Raw genomic sequence first — 23,001 nt, forward strand, 5'->3', positions numbered from 1 at the left:
TTTGAAAGTGTGTGTGTTGAGGCTGTGACCTTGACCTATCGTGGCCAAGCCCCAAAAGTAACATTCTTATCAGGAAGAACAGACATTTTTTGAGGTATTGGGTAGGAAAAAGCTTCAAAATAATGGTCTAAATTTAAGATCAGCTGATCTCAGCAAAGCTACACAAGGAAAGGAAATTCAGACCTACCAGATTTTCCCCATTCTTGGAATGCCACCAGTTATTTGAAGGCTCTTAAATGTTAAAAAAAAAAAAAAAAGAAAGAAATCATTGATCTTCCTGATTAAAGAAGAAAAATTTATGCTCTTTCTCTTTCTCTCTTTTTTTTCCAGCAAGTAACGGGCAGAAGTTTTGGTGATAAAGATTTTCGGACAGGATTAGAAAATGGAATCCTTCTCTGCGAGTAAGTATAGCCTATTATTCAGTTGGTTTTAGTCAAGAAAAATCATTAATGCCATTCAGTTCATCTATAAAAATTTGTATTTCGTTTTGAATTTATTCACAGTTTGATTCTGAAATTTTTAAAAATCACTGGGCTAGGCAGTACACATAAGTAGGTGAGGGAATTTTAGTGTACAGTAGGGAGTGGTGGGGACTGTGACAATTTCTAATTAGATAAAGAAGAAGTATCTGGTAACTGCTCCTCAGCTCCAGCCAACATTTACAATGTAGGAATCTGGGCCTCAGGTAATGGGAAGGATGTGGACCCAACTGTAGTAAAAGTAGCAGCTTTTCTCCCCCTTTCCGGCAAAACAAAAGCAGTTTGTGCCAAGTGAAAGCAATGCATCTACTTACTTACAACATCTTAAAACATGACAGGTGATATTCCTCACTGGGCTTGCTCCCTGATGTATTTTGGGTATATTCAGTTTATGCTATTGGCGAATTTCAAACACGAACAATAACTGCAATGTTTAGTTTTTATGTTTTGAACCCAGATTTTGTCATAAAGTACTGCTGTAATGATGGATTCAAGAGCTTTCTGTGAAGTGGTTCTAGACACAAAATAAGCGAGAGCCTTAACACTTATAGGTGGATGAACATATCCTTTAAGATCTCAAATTTTGAATTTAATAGGTTCTGTAATTTGGATCGTACCTTTTGTTCTACTGAAGTGAAATGTACACACAAGAAATGCACAGCTCCAAATACACAGTCCAATGGGATTTGAGAACTGTGTCCATGCATGTAGCCTACACCCTGATCAAGATAGAGGACAGCAGGTGCCCTCCCGTCCCTTCCCAATCCATTTCCACCACCTCTAGGAAAGCACTGTTCTCATGTCCATCACCATAATATTTATTTGCCTTATATCTTGAACTTTATGTAAGTGAAATTACATAGAATGAGTGCACTCTTATTTTGGCGACTTCCAGAATATTGTTTGGGACCCACTGAAGTAGTTGAAAGACTTTGGGTTTTGGAACCTGAGAACTAGAAACTCAAGTCTTAAATCATTTAACCTCCTTGAGTCTCAATTTTTCTATCTAAAATGGTAATAAAAAAGTGCTAACTTTTGCCTATTTCATAAACTTTTTGTGAATTTCAACAGGATAGTGTGGATGAGGTGCTTTAAAAAAATTACATTTGCCACACAAATGTTGATAATTGTGCAGCACCACTCAACACGGTTCACGCCAGTGATTTTTCCTGCTCCCACTGTCCTTTTTCCTTCAAAGGGAAATTTACCACTTTGATTGCCTGATTGCCACTTCCGTGCATTCCTTCCTGTGGAGCCTCTTCTTTCTTCTCATACTTTACTTCCTTCACTGCCTCTTTTCCCTTTATTAAATCTAAATCAGAGCTCATCTCTTAGATAAACCATAATTAGTTTAGCGTCTCACCAGGAACAAACGCCAGGCAGACTCCAAACACTTCCCTTGCATTCTAACACCTGCTTCTCCAATGATTCTGGGCTTAACCTTCTGCTGATGTTAACAGACTAGCCATAGTCTGATCTAATATATGTACATTGTGCTCTCTTAACTCTGTTGAAATGGGTCTTTGGTAGCAGTTTTTGTATACCTAACATTTGCTCCAAAGATTCTTGTAGGCGTTCACCTCTCCACTATACTCCCATGACTAAATCTGTCAGGGAGTAGTATTGCCTGCCAGACTTTGGATGGAGCAGGTTTATCTGAAGATGAGGCTCTGGGTCTGGAGACTTCTGCATGCATAGGACGTGCTTCTTGGGGCACCTGGGTGGCTCATTCGGTTAAGCGTCTGCCTTCGGCTCAGGTCATGATCGCAAGGTCCTGGGATCGAACCCCACATCAGGTTCCCACTCAGTGGAGAGTATGCTTCTCCCTCTCCCTCTGCCCCCCGCCCCCGCTTGTGTGCTCTCTCTCTCTTAAACAAATAAATAAATAAAATCTTAAAAAAAAAAAAAGAACTTGCTTCTTACCTAGATGAAGAGGTTGAGTTAGAGGATGGAGTCTGTCATGTGAGCAATGGCACTCCTGTTGGCCTTTTACAAGCACGTTAATGAATGTTAAGGTTTTTTAGGGGCGGGGCTTGGTTCTGGGCCATGGTTAGGAAATATTATGGTTAGACAAGAGATAAGCACAGATTATAGCCAGGAGCCTCTTTAAATAAATAAAGGGTTTGGATTGCCGACAGCCAAGAGCGAAGCTAAGGGAACTGGCCAACACGGAGGCTTGGACAAGTGTTATTGACTGGGTACATAGGCCAAAACTCAAGATAAGTGAGTTATTGTCTAAGGCTTCTACCCGCGGAGGATTAGACTCACTGGTGTAGTTGAAGGAGGCTGAGGGCCAGGGAGGGTCAAGTCCTGGCTTCCCTGTGGGACTCCAGCTGGCTGCCCCGGCAAAGAGTTTGCTAAGGTGGAATGAACTGAGTCGGTGGCCTGAGGCAAGGAGAGCCATCCCCTGAGCCTCAGCCAGAGCCTTTGAGGGAAAGCTGGGTCAGCAGCTGGAGAAACCAGATGCAAATACATTTCTAAGTCCAGGAGCCATGGAGCAATGAGGAGCAAAGGCATGGCCCTGGAGCTGAATGCACTGGAAGGTTGGGAGTAACGGAGGAGCAAGATTTTTCCATCCTCTTTGGTTGGGGCAGAGGCATGGCGAGGTTTTATCTGAGCTGAAGTGGGCCATGCTGCTGCAGCCTGAGATTAGCAGGTATGTTTCCTGAGACTTGTGTCCAGAGACCAGTCTGGCAAGGAGGGGACTTACAGTGTTCCAGGCGTGGAGTTGGTTGATGGCAAGGACCCCAAAAGGCAGGAAACTCAGTTTGGAGGTTCCCAGACAGTGGATCCATACAGGTTTTAGACACCTCTCTTTGGAGGGTAGATGAGAGTGGCTGTGCCACTCTTTAGAACCGGAGGGAATTTTGTGGGTGCTGGTGATTAAGGGGTTCTAACTCAAAACCTCCACCCATGTAGCAACATTTAACAATGTAAGAAGAACTCCCTATAATTTCAAATTTCTAAAACTAGCAATTCAGCTCTTCTGAGATTAAGGCTTTCATAACATACAGCCCTCTTTTTAAAAATTGTTGGGGCTTTTCAACTTTGTATTATTCTGAACAGAAGCCCAGTTGGTGTCTTGTAATAGTGTTATGACCCCAGCTGAAAAATCCACGAACGGCCTCAGTGAATGATTCCTTTTGTTCAACAAACTCATCTTTTTGTGTGAGTTAGATCTGCTCTAAAGGGTGGTTGCAACTGGAGAGACATCATGCTCTTTGTTCACTAAACATTTCCTGAGTTGTTTATGAGTCTGAAAAGAATTCATAGTCCTCGTCAAACAGAGGGCGTCCTTCTGGTCCTGGGGTCTGATTTTTTTTTCTTGCCTAACTTTCATGTGGCCTGTAAGGACTATCATCATACCCATTTTACAGAGGAATTAAGTGGGGCACAGAGGATTAAATCACTTGTCTAAGGTTATTCAGATAAGAAAGATTTACATTCAGAAGTCTGATTTCTTAGCTTTTACTCTTAACAACTGTCCTGTGCCTACAATTGAGATTTTAATGGGAGAGAAAAGAAAGAGGTTTGGGGTTGGTGATGATGGCATGGGATTGGTGCCAGAAAACATCAGGTGTGGGCAGGAGGGCAGTACAGAGGAAAGCCACTGGGTCTCAACTGGACAGAACATGAAGAAGGGTGGCATGGGGTTGGTGGTCTTGGGATGTAAGCATCAAAGGCCTGGTGGGCCTTCTTCTTCTTCTTCTTTGTTTTTTAAGATTATTTATTTTAGGGGCGCCTGGGTGGCTCAGTCATCAAGTGTCTGCTTTTGGCTCAGGTCATGATCCCAGGGTCCTGGGATCGAGCCCCGCATCGGGCTCCCCGCTCGGCGGGAAGCCTGCTTCTCCCTCTCCCACTCCCCCTGCTTGTGTTCCCTCTCTCGCTGTGTCTCTCTCTGTCAAATAAGTAAATAAAATCTTTAAAAAAAAATAAAGATTATTTATTTGAGAGAGAGAGCATGAGTGGGGGGAGGGGCAGAGGGAGAGGAGAGAGATGATCTCCAGTAGACTCCCCACTGAGCGTGGAGCCCGACATGGGGCTCGATCCCAGGACCCTGATCATGACCTGAACCGCAATCAAAGTTGGACGCTTAACTGACTGAGCCACCCAGGTGCCTCTGGCGGTCCTTCTTAAGACAAGGAGGCAAGTCCAGTAAGCGTGAAAGCATGAGAGAGTTGAGGGGATAAGGAGGCTGTAGTCAGGGGAGAAGGTGGGCGTTTCGGTTTTCTTAGGCAGAGCCGTCAGACTAGGTGAGACAAAGGAGACGGCTAGATGCGTACTAAAGACCACAGAGACAAGGGAGAAAAGACCCGGCGCCTCCAGGCAGCATGGAAGGTGGAAACTGAGTAGCATCCGGGTTGTCCTGGGCGCTCTTTTCACTCTGCCTGGGCAGTGCAGTACCCATGGCTCTGCACGGGCTTGCCCGGGGTGCCGTGATACTTAAGCAGGAACGTATAACTTACAGCAAGAGCAAGTACAGACTAGACCACATGTGCCAAGGAGAATTACAGTAGATGGGTTTTGCTATCATCATTTCGCTCGTCCTCGGTTGTTTTTGCCAGGTGTGTTTACTTGAAGCTTGGAGGTCACACGCCCAAATGATGTGAGTCCTCTGTGGAGCAGTAAATAAAATGTCTGGAGTCAAAATGTGAGCAGGCTGCAAATGTGTGACAAGTGTCATGCTGTTAGAAATGTTAACCAAATACGGCATGATGTCCTGGAGGACTTCAGGGTTTAAAAGGAAGGCTGCAAACAATCATTCCCTGAGGAAGACCCTCCCAGGACAGTCACTGATGGCTGGACATCTCCTTCCCAACACCCAGCGCAGACGGTTTTGAAATAAATCCAGAAAGGAAAGTTTCTGACTTGTTTTCCTGACTCTGACTTTATTATTTAGGTAGAACTCTGTGGAATTCTATCTATACCAGGGGTTGGCAACAGGCTTGGTCTGTTTTTGTCCTGGCTTTCTTTCTTGCTAAGGATGGTTTTTACATTTTAAAAGGGTTGGAAATGACACAAAACAAGAGTTTGTATATGGCTCCAAGAGCCTAGAATGTTTGCTGTCTGGTCTTTTACAGAAAAAGTTTGCCAGCCCATAAGGACTACGGGATATATTTTAGATGTAATTGTTGACCCTCATAAAGTTAAGTAATTGAGTTTGGGCAGTGCAAAAATGCTATGTAGGAAAATAAAATAACTTTTTAGAAAAGGTTTTCTCAGGACTTTTCATAAGTCCCCCCCCACCCAACTTTTTATTTTGAAAATTTTTCAAACTTATAGATAAGTGACAAGAATAATATAGGGATTCTGCATATACCTTACCTGTAACTAGAAGCAAATGGTTCAGGAAAAGAGAGGCCTCTGCGAAAGAGATAAAGTAAGAATGGCAAAATGATCATACCGTTGACCCTTGAACAACATGGTTTGAACTGTGTGGGTCCACTTCTGTGTGGACCTTTTCCATAAATACGGTCCGGTACTGCAAATGTATTTTCTCTTCCTTATGATTTTCTTAGTATTCTCTTTTCCCTAGCTGACTTTATTGTAGGAATACGGTATATAATAATATACAAGATATATGTTAATTGACTATCGATGTTATCGGTAAGGCTTCTGGGCAACAGTAGGCTAATAGTAAGTTTTGGAGGAATCAGAAATTCTAGGTGGGTTTTCAGCTGTGCAAGGGGTCGGCGCTCCTCCCCTCTCCCCCTGTGTTGTTCAAGGGGCAGCTCCCACGGCATCTCATTCTAGGGTGTGTGCTCTGCTGTCTTCTCTGTAGTTTGATTTCCCATCCTCCCCCACCCTCTTTACTTTCTTTTTTGTTACCATCCAAAAATGTACATTTAAGAAAAGTCAGTTCCGATGCTTTTATGAGTGAGCACAATGGAAAGTGAGTGGATTGGGAAAACGCGTTAAGTTGAATCCTATGAAATCGTGTAAATAGCCGAAAAATGGTCAGAAAATGTGGTTTCATATGGTTCAACCTAGTTAACAGCTCACATCGTCCGTATGTGTCCATGTGTCCTCGTGCCACTTACCTGACCTCCCGGAGCCCCAGTTTCCTTAGCTGTCACCAAAATAATTGTACTTGATTAAGAGGGTTGATCTGAGGATTAAATGAATTGATTGTATGGATACATCTCTTTGTTCAGTGCTTGGAACGTAGCAGGCCCTTAACTGTTAACTGTGGTTCCCTTTGTCTATGAAATGGGGAAGTCCCTACCTCCTCAAGTCCCTGAGAGATTCCGGTAAGAGAGTACTGCAGAGCGCTCGGCAGTGTCTGGGCTTGCTTGGTGCTCCGGACCCCTAGCTGTTCTCGTCATGATTGTTGGAAACAGGCCCAAAGTCAATTATGAATATGACATAGTCAGTGCAGCTCTGTGTCACTGTGCACCCATCAGCTCTTTCTCTAGGGGCTGCCAACAAGCCATGGGATGAACACACTGGGATTTTACTTTCCAGCTTGTCTTGCCTAGCCTGTGATCAAAAACTGGGCAAGAAAGTTTGGGACCTTTACAAACCTGATCATCTGTGAATAATGAGCTTTGGCTGGCAGAGCTTGAGACCTCGAGTGATTGTTTTGAAAACAGTAACCTTGACCTCTGTGGTGATGTCATTTCCTCCCACTCTCTCCAGTCTGTTGCGGTTTCTTTCTCTGGGAAGCTCTTTCAGAACCCTCCAGGCGGAGTTAGTAGGTTCCCGTCCGGCTTCTAAGTACCTGTACCACCTCCGCACTAGGCACGCATCCCAGTCTACTTCCCGTACCACAGTGAAAGCTTCTCGAAGATCCCTTCTGTTTATCTTTGTATTTACTTCCCTGGACACTGGTCTGACAAACATAATACCTCTATTACAGGCACTTGCTGAATATGTGAGATTGCTCCCTAGGCTACCTAATCATCGGTGACCTTAACTTTGTCCCGGTCTTAGCTGTCATTGTCAGTATTCTATCCTCTGGCTCTGTCCCCTTGCCTCTCCTCTTCTCCCCTCCCCTGCCCTCGTTCTCACCTTTTCCCTCTTTCCTCCTCTGCCTCCCTCCCCTCCCCTCACTTCTCCACACACACACACACACACACACACACACTTTTACATAAAGAACAGACCCATCCTTGAAGACTAAAGACCAAAGCATTGAAGTACCTACTTTAAGTATAAGATTCTCCACTACAGCTCCATCTTCTTTGGAGTTAATAGAGGTTGAACTTACGGGTTTTGTTCAGCAGACACATTTTCTTGGAATGTAAAGTCTGAGTATGTCAGTTTGCAAATGAGTGACCAATAGAGAATGTCCTAGTGGATTTTAGTCTCAGTTCTTACGCTGGTGAAACAATTTTCTGAAGATAAGAAATCTGTTGGCAAACACTTGTTTATATCATTGCTGATGAATGAGCTGCTTATTCTAAGAAGGAAGGCTTGTCTTGGATTCTTGTCCTGATTTCAGCATGAGATGTGGTGTGCCACAGATATGTACTAGCCTTCTAGGACAGGTTGAGAGTTGATGGTGTGGCTTTGCATAGAGACATTTTGTCACATGGAGATTTGTTAGATATTGACCATGTTCTGCACAGCCTCAAAGTAGGAACTGGGGGCCATGAAAAGGTAATGGAGGGCTCAATCCTTGATCTTCGGGAGTTTTATAATGCATTTGGGGCTTGAACACATGCACTAAACAGTGTGTAAATAGCAGTATAAACCAGTGGGTGAGTAAATGCAAGTGACCAAGATTTAATTGCCAAGATTTACTAAGAAGTTAAACAAAGAGAGATTGTTATTGTTTGGGAGACAGTTACTGGGAAGCTATTACATCAACTGAATTTTCCTTAAGATGAGAATAGGCTGCGGGAAAGAGAAGGGCATCCTGCATGGAGACAAGAGCAGAAGGCAAGGTTTAAAGTCAGGAAGGAGTATGCCGTGTTTGGCATACACAGAAGAGATCTACTCTGACAGTGAGGAGGCCTTCTCTTCCTTCATCCAACTAAGCTTTGTAAGAACCCACTTACAAGTATGGTAAGTTACTAGAAAGCCTAGTACGTTATGCAATAAAATCATGTAACAGGGGCGCCCTGCTCAGATCTGGAATCTAAATCCTGACTCCATATAGAATATAAACCTCAGGTTCTCTTGTGGAAGAAGTGTTAAGGTAGAGACCTGAATGAAGAGTAGAGATTAGCCAGGAGAGAGGGAAGGGAGATGGAAGTAGGGAGGAAGCATGTTCTAGACTGAAAGAGTAGTATGTCTGAGGTCCCTAAGATAGAAGCACCGTGCATTGGAGGAATTAGGAGACTCATTTGGCCAAAATGTAGGAAACTGACGGGGGACGGGGGGGAGGGTTGATGGTGTGAGATGAGAGTAAATGGAGAGGAGCCGGCAGGGGCACAATTGCTCAGGGTCTTGGTAGCCATGGAAAGATTTTTGGGTTCAACTGCCAGAGCAATAGAAATAAGAAGAATTCTGAAGAAATCAGCAGGACTTGGTAGGGTAGAGGATGTAGATAAATGAAAGAAAAGGCTACAAAATAACTTCAGTGTTTCAGTTGTTGATGGCCAGCAGAGTTGGGCCTCTGGTACACACTGAAGCAAATCCTCTACTTGTTGGGAGAGGTCATAATTTCAGTTTGGGCAGACTGAGTTTGGGAAATAGATAGCCCATCCTGTAGACTGTTGGGGGCAAGGGCTTGGAGCTTAGAGGTGAGGCAATGGATTTAGCTTTTTCAAATATGATTTGCCAGCCATTGCTGGACATCAAGGCCAAGCTGTGACATATGACAGTCTCTCTGAGGAAAAGATCACATCAAGAAAGAATAGCAGAGCAAGGTCTCAGTTTGAGGAAGCCTCCCCACTGGGTCAGGGGAAAGAGAAAGAGAAGCTCACAAAGGGGTATCGGAGAGATGAGAGGAAACCCAAGGAAGTGTGGTGCCTTGGAAACCAAGGGTGCTAAGAAGACTTAAGAAGCTGGCGGTCACCTATATTACATGGCCCCAGCGGAGGTCAGCTCGCACAAGGCTTCAGAAAAAGGCCTGCTTCACCGGTAGCGGGAGGCACTGGAGACCTTTGTCAATTAATAGCTGTCTCTGGGAACTGTCAGACCACCAATCATGACTCTACCAAATTGTTTTAAGTCTGGCTCATTCTGTTGTATCGTTTCAGCAAGCTCTTGGCAGAGACCTTATCTAATGTCAACTACACATGCAATATTTTCCTCAACTATTAAAAAAGAAAAGAGATTAGTCTGGCCCAATGGCTTCTTTGTAGAGTGACCATGTAGTTTGTCAGTCAGTTGAGATGGTTTTGAGAGTGAAAGGGGGTTGTTAACCAGCTGAGACACTAGAACAACAAATGAAATCTGAGACTGTTCTCAGCAAGTGGGGATGTGTGGTTGCCTGAATTGTTGGCAACCTCAGACTGATGCCTTCTAATCACCATTGCTTTGTTCGGTATCTGCAGACCCATCCCTTACTTGATCCTCACAGCAACCCTGGTAGGTGAACAGCCTGGGTCAGCTCCTCCCGCCACCCTTTGTAAGGATGAGATGGGAGACCCAGGGTAGTAGAGTGCAGTGTGTCTTCAAACTCTTTGTCTGGAGCTCTTTCTCTAACCCAGATGCTCACTCGAATCTCAGCAAACTTGGGTCCTTTTGCCCTTACTGATTTTGGCCTTAGCAGGCTGGTAAGAATTTGATAGGCCTTCTGTGTAGGGTTCTCCTTTGTCTTTCAGCCATATCACAGTTGGCTTCACAGACTTGGCCCGTCTCCCGCTCTTTGGCACCGAGGCTCATTAAGCTTTTAAGTTCAAGTAAGGACATTAAAACCCACTCTTTTTTTATTTTTTTTAAGTTCTCCAGTGAAAAGCTGCTTTTTTTTCTTTGAACATTGGCCTGGCTTAGGTGGGGACTTAGGCAAGAACTGAGTATCTCAACAGCCTTCTGTTAAGAAAGATGAAAACAGATGCAGATCATAGAAGGAGAATTTGTAGGACTCATGAAGTGCAGAATGGACTCCCAGTGTTGTCTTTTTTTCTTCTTGAATTCTTATCAAATAACAGCCCTTGGTTCCTACTCAAAAAGGGGACTCAGCACAGTGTGCGTGGGGAGTGTTACTATCCCCATTCAAACTGTGTTTTAGCATCAATTACAGGAGTCTCCTGGGTGGGTGAGGGGGACTTGTGTGCATTTGAAACATTCGCAAGCTTATCCATCTTTGCAAATATTTTGTCCATTAAAAATTATATAATCCTGGTCACAACTTCTTTTTTCTTTTTTCTTTTTTTATTCTCATTTGAGAGAGAGAGAGCAAGAGCAGGGGGAGGGGTAGAGGGAGGGGGAGAAGCAGACTCCCTGCTGAACAGGGAGCCCCACTCGGGGCTCCGTCCCAGGACCCTGGGATCATGACCTGAGCTGAAGGCAAACGCTTAAATACTGTCTGAGCCACCCGGTACGCCTACTTCTTTTTTCTTAATACATGGCCTAGACTCAGGTCGTAGTTTTGACGCTAAGACTCAGACTTTGTTTTGATGCTTCCAAAAAAATGTGTTTGAAACTTAATTTAGCATAATTCTCTTTCAGGAACCTCTCCCCTCAAAATGTAGTGATTTCTTTCACCCTAATCATCTGTGCCTTAAAAACATATTAAACTTCTCTCACTTAAATCACAGGATTAATCTCCTTACTCCTGAACAAATTTATTACACATTTATTGGAATGATCAATTGACTAAAAAAAACTTAAGAGGTTTAAATTTGGGCTGCTTGTGTGGTAGAGGAGAAACTGGCCTATCTCATTGCCTGTCTGTGGGGTTCCATCTGGATTAAGCTTTGCTTGTATTTGAGAGGATTTAGTAGCTCCTTAATTGTATTTCCTTAATAATCCATTTTTTTATTGTCTCTACTGGGCTGTCAGGCTGGGTGGGCTGACTTCCCACAATGAAGTGAGCAAAATTCCTGCTTCAAGCATGCCATTCTAAATGTTTCCTTTGGTAACCCACAGAAGAGGACCTTTTAAATAGCCCACCAAGGACCCAGTTTAGAAATTATTTATTTTTAAAGTTAACTATGCAGAGGGCGCCTGGGTGGCTCAGTTGGTTAAGCGACTGCCTTTGGCTCAGGTTATGAACCTGGAGTCCCTGGATCGAGTCCCGCATCGGGCTCCCTGCTCGGCAGGGAGTCTGCTTCGCCCTCTGACCCCCCCCCCATCATGTGCTCTCTCTTTCTAATAAATAAATAAAGTCTTTAAAAAAATAAAGTTAACTATGCAGAAAGAGACTTCCCTCTTATATTAAGGAGATGAAAGAATGAATGACAAGACAAATAGAATGGCTCAGTGATTAGCTCGGGTGCCCGCCTTTCCAACCCCACTCTAGACTTTGCCATGAGGCTGACGTTCCCAACCATGGCTTCATTGTGCCTGGTGCCCTTCCCACAAAACAGGACATGATTCAAGTTCCTTTGCCTGGAACCTCGTCTCCCTCACTGTCTGGGTGCAGTGTTTCTATTTGGCTTATCTTTACCATCCTTTGCACTGGCCACAGAGAATGATTATTGTATTTATGATTTTCTTTGTGCTTCCCTGACTCCTTGCCTTTACTGCATGTCATTCAGCCACCTGGGGTGCTCACTTCCTGTCCATTTCCATCTCCCTCAATCCTAAACGCATACATTGGGTACCATTTCTTCCACTAAAATATGACCCTCATGACAGCCTGAGTTCAGGATTCCCTACTCCTCTTAGCACCCGTGGGGGTGACAACCATACGTTCTGGGGTGGAGATGACAATCCTGATTTCAGGTGCTTTCTCTCTCTCTTGTTTCTGGTTTGAAGAGTATTTTGGCTATGCCAAGAGCAAGTAATTTGTCTTACACAGGGCACTACTCATGAGATTGTATGTTTTAACTTTCTGTTTATGAGTTCTTGGTATAGTGACAGTGACTCACCCATCTTGCTATGCCTAATGATGTTTGCATGTGGCAGAAATGCCATATAGCATTTTGGCGGAAGAATGGGAAGAAGGAAGAGTAGTCCAAAATTCACATTTGCGATGGTTTCCCTGTGTATAATATTGAAAGTACAAATGACAAAAGAAAAAATAGATGAATTGGACTATGTCATTAAAAGCTTTTGTCCTCCAAATGATACCATTTTCCAGCCCATGGAATGGGAAAAAATATGATGATATTAGCAAATCATATGTCTGAGAAGGGACTTGTATCTAGCATATATAAAGAACTCAATAATAAAAGAATAAACAATCTAATAAAAAATGGGCAAATATATCTGAATAGATATTTCTCTAAAAAAAGATATAAAAATGGTCAATAAGCACATGGAAAGATGTTCAACGTCATTAATCTTTAGAGAAATACAAATCGAAACTATGAGATACTACCGCACACCCACTGGAATGGCAAAATAAAAAAGGAAGGCAGTAAGTGTGGTATGGATGTGGAGTAACTAGAACCTTCATATACTGCTGGTGGGAATGTGAAATGGGACAGCCACTTTGGTAAACTGGCCCTTAGAGTAGAGATGGGGTTGCAGAGAGAACTAACCCTTTGCCTGATGGGAAGGTTGGACAATTTCTGTGATGTGTGATAAAAAAGGAAGCCAAAGAGTATTGGTATCTAGAGGTGGGAGATATAACCTCTACCTAGGAAACGGTTGAAGAAGAGGTAACATTTAAGCTGGGTTTTGAAGGATGAGCATGAGCTTGCCAGGCCACAAAGAGGTGGGGGGAGGCTTGTGGTAATGGCAAGTCAGACAGAGGGAACAGTGAGCACTTGAAATGCTCAGCAACTGAAGGGGCTTTGCGTGCTCAGGGGAGAAACTGTGCCCAGAGATTAGGACAGGTTCAAGATGGGGCTGACTGGAGATGAAGGGCAGGTTATCAGGTCAGTTTTCAGAACACCTGGGATAGCTCGTTAAGGAGTTTCAATAGCATCCAGCAAGCAACAGGCAGCCAACACGGTCTCTGTATGAAGGAGCAATGTGGTTATGTTTGTTTTTTAGGAAATTACATCTGGTAACAGTGGTGACGTTGATGACTTTCTGCTGTGCACCAAACACAAATATTTGAATAAAATGCTTTGCTTCCCAAGGAGAAGCAGAGATGTTTCCTACATTTGTCTTGCTGTGTCCATCCTTAGTTTACAACTAGGATGCATAGCCCATGTTTCCAAAGTTCTCTTCCAAGTCACCATTTAGAACCTGGAAGATTCCCTATAGAACTAGTGTTCTTCGTAGTCTTAGGTCACTCATACCACGTCTGAGATAGTGACAGTCCCACTGTAGGACCCAGTCCCTGAGGGCATCTGGCCTTAGTGCAGCACCTGGTGTGGGGTAAGCGTTTGATAACAGTATGTGAAATGAATCGGAAATCAATTCAGAATTCTAAGTAGCCATATTAGGAGCTGACCTCCCCTTTCTCGGATGGCAAAGGGCCTCTTCAGCTCTTGGCTTTTCCCCAACACTTTTGGGATGGCAAGAGAGGTAGGGAGACAGGAGCAAAAGTTAAAGGATAGCCAGAATTTGGCAGGGAAACAGGGCCAGAGGCGGCTGTGGGTACAGCTGCAATGCAGCCGAGCTTGTCCTTGGAGCTTCTTACTGCCTTTCATTGGTCGGCACCCTCCCTTCCTTCCTCCCCACCCCCAGCTCTAGAAGACTACGCCCGTGTAGGCCTGCCCTCCAGAAGGACTAACATTAGCTCATTCCTTCCCATCTCTCCCAACTCCCAGTCTCACTCTAGCCGCAGGCAGGATGCTTGGGAGGAGAGGTGAGCAATGACTGATGTATCAGATTTCCGTCTGTGGGGAGGGCTGGGGTCAAAACCTGCTTGGAGATAGTAATAGCAACTGCCATTTATCAAGTGTATACTGTACACAGGGCCTGTGCCAAGTGTATTACCCGCATTACTTCACACTCTCATGCCATGGCTGATAGGTACTATTGTCCCCATTTTACAGAGGAGCAAATTGAGGCTTATAGATACTGAATACTTAAATAGCTTGCCTAGTAAGTTGTAGAGTTGGGATTTGAACCCATGTCTTTTTGTCTCTGGAGGCTACTGTTACTCTTAGAACTTTGAGTGCCAATCCCGTAACTCTTGGTTCTGAACAAGAACTGGCTGTTCATCCTACTCAAGTCTGGCTGCGGAAGCTTTCAGAGAAAAACCACAGCAATTTCATGTTCCCGGTTTTCCTTCCACCCTCCTGACAGTAAACCCAGCAATACCGGCTTTTAGTTATGCAAAAGAAATACTAATTACTATCATTTATCTATAATTACCATGTGGTACACTCATGATTACATGTATCATTGCCTGTGTCAGGGTACCTTTAGTCCCCACTTTATTTGGTTATACTGGATTCTGTTCATGTATTGCCAGCTTTCACAGTTCATTGATCACACACGTCACCTTAAACCTGTGCCTGGTACAATCAGGGAGGATCTTGAGTGGGAGGCACAGTAGGAAGGCAGTTTGAGGGGTAAGGAGCTTCATTACCAGGTGAAGGCATTTGGAGGGCTATCCTGTGGGCCCTCGGGAGCCTAGAAATTGCCGAGGGAGGGAAGCAGCATGGCCAAGGCCACAATTTAGAAGGGGGGTTAGTTTGGGGGTGGTGGGCAGCTTGATTGAGGTGGCCGAGACTGGTAGCTGGAGATCACTTACTGAAGTAGAAAGTAGAGCATCACAGGAAAGCCCTCCTCCCAGATTTAGAAACTCGAGTTTATGATCCTAACTACCACTTGCAAACTCTGACCTCAGACGTGTGCCTGCTGGCAGTTTTCTTACCTAGATTTACTTATTGGTTTTTCAGCCTCTTCTAGTCCCCAAACCCCATAATTTCCAGACGGCAGGAGCGGCCATGCAAAGGTTGGACTGTGAGAGAGGCTGAAAATGAATCAAAAGGAATCCGAGATACTCAGATAATTCAGGAGGTTCTCTTCTGTGCTTACACATTGTTTCATTAGTGTTAGTGTTTTAGCATCGAGAACAGGAGTGATATGGAACAAGAGTTTTTTCCTAGCAGATGCGGGAAAGTAAAAGTGGTCCATTTGTTTACAGTGTCACGGAGTTTAGCTCATCCCCTTCCAGCTGCCTTCCCAGTGAGCCCCAGGGGAAAAGATGTGTCCAGGTGTTCGATTTTGCATTTTAGGACAGGATTTTCTTGGGGATGGTTTGGGCAAAGTGGGGCCCCATTTCACTGGAGGAAGACCTTCTGGAGAACTGTGATAGTTAAGGTAATGCTGGGTGCCTTAATCTCAGGGATTCAGTACAATGGAAATGTACTTCTCACTCTTGTGTAGCTCAGTTTTGGCAGCAGGGAAAAGTGGAGGTGACTTGGCTTCAGGCAGTGGTTCAAGGATCCCAGCTGATAGAGACTCTATCCTCAACGTGTGACTTCTCTCTCAGGTCTTCTTTCGTGTCAACATCTAACCTGTAAATGCGGAAGAAGAGGGATAAATGGAGAGTTACTTGGGAGAGGTTTTAGGGCCAGGCCCGGGTGTGATATATACTACTCTGCCTCCACCCCATTGGCCAGAACTCTGTTATATGGCTGCAGAAAACTGCAAAGGAGGGTGGAAAATGTAGCCAGGGTGGGCAATGTGTGCTTAGGAGGGAAAGGAGATGACTTTGGTGGGTTGTCTCTGTCATAGGAGCCGTGTTAGAATAATACCAGTGCAGCTGAGCCCTACAATTCACAGTCAGTTCCAACTTCTTGGAATTCCGAGACAAAGACCTTCTAAAGCTCTTATGATCTCTCCTTTGAGTCTGTTCAAGGCAGGTGGCTTGAACAGTCTGGATAATGCACGTTCTGGATAATGCATAGCACCCCTCAAAAATTTGGTTCTGGATAATCCATGTTCTGGATAATGCATAGCACCCCTCAAAGATTTGGTAGGTATTAATGATGGCAATTTGCATTCCGTCACTCTTTTGTTCATATGAAATTCTTGTTTGGTTCAGGCTTCACTTTTCCCTACATTTTAGTCCATTTTTCTTGACTTCAGAAGGCTTATTAATGTTCGTCCTTTTGCTGAGGCAACTCTAAAAAGAAATCTTTAAAAATGACATCTGTAACAGATTTATGGTCAAGGTTAAATTGATCTCATGCTTAGGTTCAAAAACAGTTGCCATGTTAGATTAAATGGAAGTGCATATACTTTAATTCAGGGTACATAGTCAAACCCAGAAAGTGATCAAGGAAAACCACGTAGAAAAACACTATGGAACCAAATTAGAAGGGACACAAAGTAGGTAATTTTGTGAATCATAGCTGCCTATTGCAGCTGTACAAATGAAGCTAATGAGATGGTGATGTAATCTCTTGTTGCAAAGAATAAAGTGATTTCCCATGAGATTAAACATGAACTTCCCAACCCTGTGCTCAAGGTCTAGATATCTCCTCTGCTCTCCCCCAAACTCTAGGATCGTTATTGGACTTGAATTCATGAATTGAATGACTTGTAGAGTAAGCTGAATTTTGCAATCCTTTTAAAATTTTGCCTTTGATGTTTATGTCACAGCTTAGTAACAAACTTCTCATCGGTTTAGTTCCTAACGTCTGGATGATCTTGTACTGGATCCTTCGTAGCTATATTCTCAGTGTTATGACCCTCACAGAACTATTATACCGGCTGCTGGAAGAATCAAAATGAACCAGAAACTCTCCGTCCCAGAATAGAGATTTGAGATTTTTCTTTTTAGTCACAGATAGAAACAAAGTTCTTCAGTTTGTATTTTATGACCATTAAACAGTGGTTGAGAGGTTACCACAAGCTGGATATTAGGTGTTACAGAGAGTTAATAAATGCAGTCTGTGGTCCAATCAGAACATCAGCATCATTCCTGGGTGTCTCAATAATTGTTTCTTTAAGGAATCAAATCTTTAATCTTTTAAGAACTGTATTCCATAGAATCTGTGCTGAGCGTGTCTTTAATTCCTCTTCTCAGAAACTCAAGATGGCCTGTGCATTAGGTGGTGTGACAATGAACCACATATGTGCACAGTTCTTGTCTTCCTGTGAGTTTTAAGTCTATTAGTGAACATGCCCCGTGAGGGAGCAACCTGGGGTCTGCCTTGTCTTCTTTGTACCCCTGTACTCAGCTTCAGGCCAGAACATCATGCATGCTCCATAAGTATTTGTTGAGTATGTGAAGGAACATATGGAATAGCCTTCCTTGAAATAGGTCACAGTGTGTTTCAGATTTAGAATATGAGTATAGTAGACACCATTTAATTTCTGTCATATAAGAAACACATGTATTTTTGCTTTGCCTTTAATGTCATTAACTTTTTCATAATTGAGGATTATCCCAGATCATGACTTGCCTTCCTGTTTCTAGTCATTTCTTATCACACATATATTAGGCAAGCTATACACATTTGTTGACTTGATTCATTAATGTGAGATTTTTGTCCAAAGGTGGCCAGAAAAAGAAAATAAGGAAAACTTACCTTCGTCTTTGGCAGCTGGCTAATGGAAAAGTTGAAACTAAAATGACCTGAACTTCCTTGGCAAAAAAGGGTATGCTTTAGTAGACCATGTGGGTATGAATATACAAATTTCCATTTACCAAATGCTAGCAACACACATTGCCCCATTGGCTCCTCACCACAATCCTGGATGGAAGGTGAGGTTTTCAAAATTCCCATTTTGGGTATCCCCATTAAGGGAAAACTGAGACTCTGCTCAAGTGACTTCCCGGTGGCCCATGGCTAATGAGTGTTGAGTTTAGCTCTTAAAACCTAGACGACTTGGGCGCCTGGGTGGCTCAGTCGGTTAAGCGACTGCCTTCGGCTCAGGTCATGATCCTGGAGTCCCAGGATCAAGTCCCGCATCGGGCTCCCTGCTCGGCGGGGAGTCTGCTTCTCCCTCTGACCCTCCCCCTCTCATGTGCTCTCTCTCTCTCTCATTCTCGCTCTCTCAAATAAATAAAAAAAATCTTTAAAGTGGAAAAAAAAACCTAGACTACTTATTCCAAATTCACTATACCTTCCTATTCATTAAGTGTTAAAGGTTTGTTCTCTGTGTGTGTGTGTGTGTGTGTGTGTGTGTGTGTGTGTTGCCTTGTACTTTGATGGCACATACTGAAGCAGGACTTTCTAAAGCGCTTTCTTTATAAAATGACTGGTCTAAGACATGAAGGCTGTCTTGGCTACACCGTGAACCAGCTGTGCGTGTCTCTGAAGGAGGTCTTCCCATCTGTCTGGGGCTGTCTTTTCTTCTACACAAATGGTGGAATGAGTACGTGACCTGTCTCTGCAGGGCAGGATAGTTGGAGACAGTGCATCTCAGAAAGCTCATGAATATAAAATATCATCATCGGTTTAAAGCATTCCATCAATAAGTATTTATTGAAAATATATTTTAATTTACATAGGAAGGTGATAGGGGTTTTTAGTAAAATTGCAAGTGAATATCCTTGACTCTTACCCATAGCTGTATTTTTGAACTTCTCATCTGTCTCCTAATATGTGCAAGAAATGTCCTCAATTTAATGCAACATATAAGACAGGCAGCTGTTGGGCATTCCCGCAATGTCAATTCGGTGCAATCTTTTATTATTGTGTGCTCTAAACTGCGTAAGGGACTGGAGCAATGTTTATACAAAAAAAATACAGCTGCCTTGATCTTGAAAGTATTCCAATTATGTAAGAGCACTCAGGCTTTTTATTTTTTAATTTGTGGTTAAACATTTTGACAGAGTTTTTTTGTTGCTCTTTCAATTAAGGTCCAGCATCATAGTTGTTTTTGAACAACATCATGTGACAGGAATGATTTCTGCCATATAATTCTGCAAAGGAGGACTATAAGGAAGTATTTAAGACTGTTTAAAAAATCTAAACCTGGATAAAAGAGGAGTTGGTGGAGCATCACTACTAAACTTATTAATACAAAGGTGCCTTTTAAAGGAGGATTTTTAGTTTATAAATTCTTTAATAGGGTGTTTATTATTCTTTCTGCTTTGGCTAATTAGCAACAATGCTTGGGCATCTGGTAGCAGTGATATTTTATTTCATTAGAAAATTGAAAAGTATTAGAGTAAGTGCTTGATCTAAAATGCGATGAATTGAATTAGTATAAAATGAACGCATACATATAAATGTAGAGAAACATTTATAGAGAACTTATTACGCACCAGGCTCTGTGCTAGCTCCTTACGTATTTTGTCCCATTTAAGCCTCAGTGACACCTATGCAATTGGTACCATTATAATTCTATATTACAGTCAAGGCTGAAGTTAATGGACTTGCCCTAAGTAATAACCCCAGTGAATGGTGGAGCTGGGCTTTGGATTCAGTCAGTTAGACTCCAGAGCTAATGCTCTCAGCCCATATCAGTCTGCAGTCCACAGCTATTAAAAAGGATGTAGGTTCACATGTATTGATAAGGCATACTCTCCAAGGTACATTGTTCAACCTATAGGTAATATTGGTAAGTGGCAAAACAAGGTGTAGGACAGTGCTTATGATATGCTACATCTGTCCTTTTTGAAAAATTATATGTATCTTTATGTATTTTCTTTGACGGGTCTTTAAGGTTGCCTTTAGGGAATAGTCTGGGGCCTGTGGGACTGGGGTTACAGTGAAACATCTTTTGAATCATCAATACTGTGTGCAGATACTATTTTAAAATCCAGTTTAAAATGACACTGTTAAGAACTAGTGAAAAAAGTAACATATCCTAAGTGTTCATAGATTTTAAAACTTTACTTTGAAGACATCTTATCTATCTACTTTTTTTAAAGCATGAGATATGGGACATTAACACTGCCCAAGAGAGTGTGCTGATCCAGGAAACTTGGATGCTCGGCCTGATTATACCACTAATCAGCTCTGGAGAAGTTACTCATCCGTCATCATCAGGCTTCAATTTTCTAAGTTGTAAAATGAGAGAACAAGTTGTCTTCGGACTTGAAAAACCAATAATTCCAAAATAAGTCATAAAGAAGCTCTTTTTAAAAAAGATTAGGGTCCTGGTGAAAACTAAGTGGGTTCATGAAAAGTGTGCCATCTTGGCTCTCAGTGGGCAAAGAGGCACGTGTCTGCTCTGAGTGGTACCGGTTGGTGGGAGCGTGTTGGAATTGCAGTGAGAGTTAGCCAGAACAGCCGACTGATCCTTGGTGCAAAACCGGGATCCTGGCTGTCATAACCAGTGGGGCGATGGTTCTCAATTCATGAATAAATACACAGTGTGTCAAAGTCAAATAGAAGCTGAATTCAAGCCTAATTACCAACCTATTTCAATGAATCTTTTGTTACTGATTTGTAGAGATCTATCAAGTATATAGGGTCTTCAGAATTTTCTATAATTTTGGACTCCATGAATGATAACAGAAGTTGGCAAACTGACTCTGTAAAAAGCCAAATAGTAAAACTTGCATGCATTGTGGGCTGTATGTTCTCTGTCACAGTAACTCCACTCTGCTGTCACAAAAGCAGCAGTAGATAATACATAAGTGAATGGGTATGGCTGGGGTCCAGTAAAACTTTATTTATAAAAACAGGCACTGGACCATATTTGGCCCATGGGTCGTAGTTTGCTGAATCTCGAGTTGTAATAAACCCCTGCCCTAGGTTTCTCTTTGCACTGCATCCTGAGATAAGGTACCTACCTGATGGTCTCTCCTCTCTAATTCCTGAACGTGAGAATAAATTCTTCCCTCCTGCAACCCTCTACCTTCCATTATTCCTTTCTGAATTACCTAGTTCACAAATGCGACATTCCGTCACATCACCCTGATGCCAACCCTATTTTCCTTTTGCAGATTGCCTTCCTTCCTTGTTTCTTTTTACTCTGAACTATTTCCTGAAAACAAGAAGTTATAGTTGGGTTTGTTTTTTTTTTTTTTTTTGCTTTCCTTTGCTTATATTACCATTTTTACGTGATTTCAACCTTTACCCCCAAGATGTTTTGCTCACATATCTTCTGTACCTAGGGAATTGTGGTGAGCCTTATTTAGAATCTTTAAGCCATGATTGGTTAACCTCTCGCTAACCATATTCTTCCCTTTCTTAAGTGAAGATCACCCACATTTCACAAGCCACTGTCAATGAGCAAAAGGGGTCTGGAGGTAGAATTAGCCTTGGCAAATTATTTGCAAAGACAGATGTTGGTCTCTGAACTTCATGCATTCCTGGAGAGACCCCTGTCTTGGCCAGGAGAATTGGGAACAGGCCTTGCCTGTAGTAGCTGGCTCCAGTCCTAGACACTTCCCTCCCAACCTTGATCCAGTTCATACTGGTGTCTTTTCTCTTGATGCCCCTTCCTGTCTCCATCCCTGTTCTCTCAACATTTCTAAGTTCTAAAACTTCACCTGCTATGGACAGACTTGATGCTGGCAAAGCTCTCCACTTGTATGCGTGAAGGCTCATAGATTATTGAGATTTACTACATGCTTTAAATTCACTGCTTTTCCTATTCAGCAATTTAGCTGTAGCCCCGGATAAAGGTGATTTGTGTGATCCATCTTGCTTTATGTCTCACTTGACATTCTGCCTTTTTCATGACAGGTTGCTGAATGCTATAAAGCCAGGACTTGTTAAAAAGATCAATAGATTGCCTACCCCCATTGCGGGATTGGTGAGTATCCAGAATTGAGATTTATTTTCCAATATTCCTTGGCTCTAACCTAAGGGTCATGACAGTGCCATTTATTACAGTTCTCCCCCGCAATATATATTCCACTTGAATGAGGATGCATTGAATCCATTAAACTGAGAGGTCACTTAAAAATGAAAGATCGCAGTTATGCCTAAATGGCATCTTAATCTTTGTATCTTTCCCATGAGTGATAAGGACCGTCATTCTTAAAGAGGGGAATTTGTTTTGGGGGGAGAGGCTGATAATTAGGTTGACCCCAGGGGAGGAATGTGATTGTAATTATGGTTTTCTCATTTCATTTTTTATTGCATTCCCCTGGAAGGAAGGGGAGAGGAGGTAGAGAAAGAGAATTTCATGATTTACAAGCAGAACTTCCATCAGAAATGGCCGTTTTCGGCCTTAAAATCCACTTGTGTTTAAATACCACATCTGGAGACCAACTCTTTTAAAGACATAATGGACACTAAGGTGATCCTTATGTCATGTGGAGACTTGTTTCCTAAAAGCCCTTGCCCTTCTGAACCTATCCATTTAAATAGACAAAACTCACGGGATCACATGTGGTCAGAAGCTGAATTTCTTAATCATTGATGATACATTTCATAATTCCTGATGACTCATGTTAATTATTTAGTTGATGTTGCCTTTTATGTAAAAAAGGGGGAAAAGTGGAAGATCAAGAAGACAAACATAGCTTAGTTCTGGAAGGAATGTGCACACATACACGTGTGCACAAAAAGCTAAGGATATATGTGGCCCGGTGAGGACTCAGTGACTCTTTCTAGTGTGACCTCCTTCTCTGCATGTGGTTTGGCAGAAAACAATTAGAAAAATGTCAAGAATTTAGGCAGGCTCCTACATAGACCTTACTGAGTGTTGTCAGAAAGTTTTTAGCCATATCAGGATGACTAATTGAAATTAGATG

General features: G+C 42.8%; 1 protein-coding gene across 7 annotated transcripts in view; it reads left to right on the forward strand.

Moving 5' to 3' along the window:
* LIMCH1 (LIM and calponin homology domains 1) overlaps positions 1-23,001 on the forward strand; it is a 321,761-nt gene that overhangs the window by 128,094 nt on the left and 170,666 nt on the right. For all 7 annotated transcript variants that reach the window (XM_025887550.2, XM_025887555.2, XM_025887556.2 and 4 more), the window contains exons 2-3: positions 331-401; positions 21,986-22,055. In XM_025887550.2, the coding sequence (XP_025743335.2) occupies positions 331-401; positions 21,986-22,055 (141 nt within the window). The remainder of the gene's footprint in view (positions 1-330; positions 402-21,985; positions 22,056-23,001) is intronic.

Source organism: Callorhinus ursinus, unplaced genomic scaffold, assembly GCF_003265705.2.
Source record: "Callorhinus ursinus isolate GAN/ISIS: 27379988/994484 unplaced genomic scaffold, GSC_fseal_2.0 scaffold4, whole genome shotgun sequence".
Taxonomy (NCBI): Eukaryota; Metazoa; Chordata; class Mammalia; order Carnivora; family Otariidae; genus Callorhinus; species Callorhinus ursinus.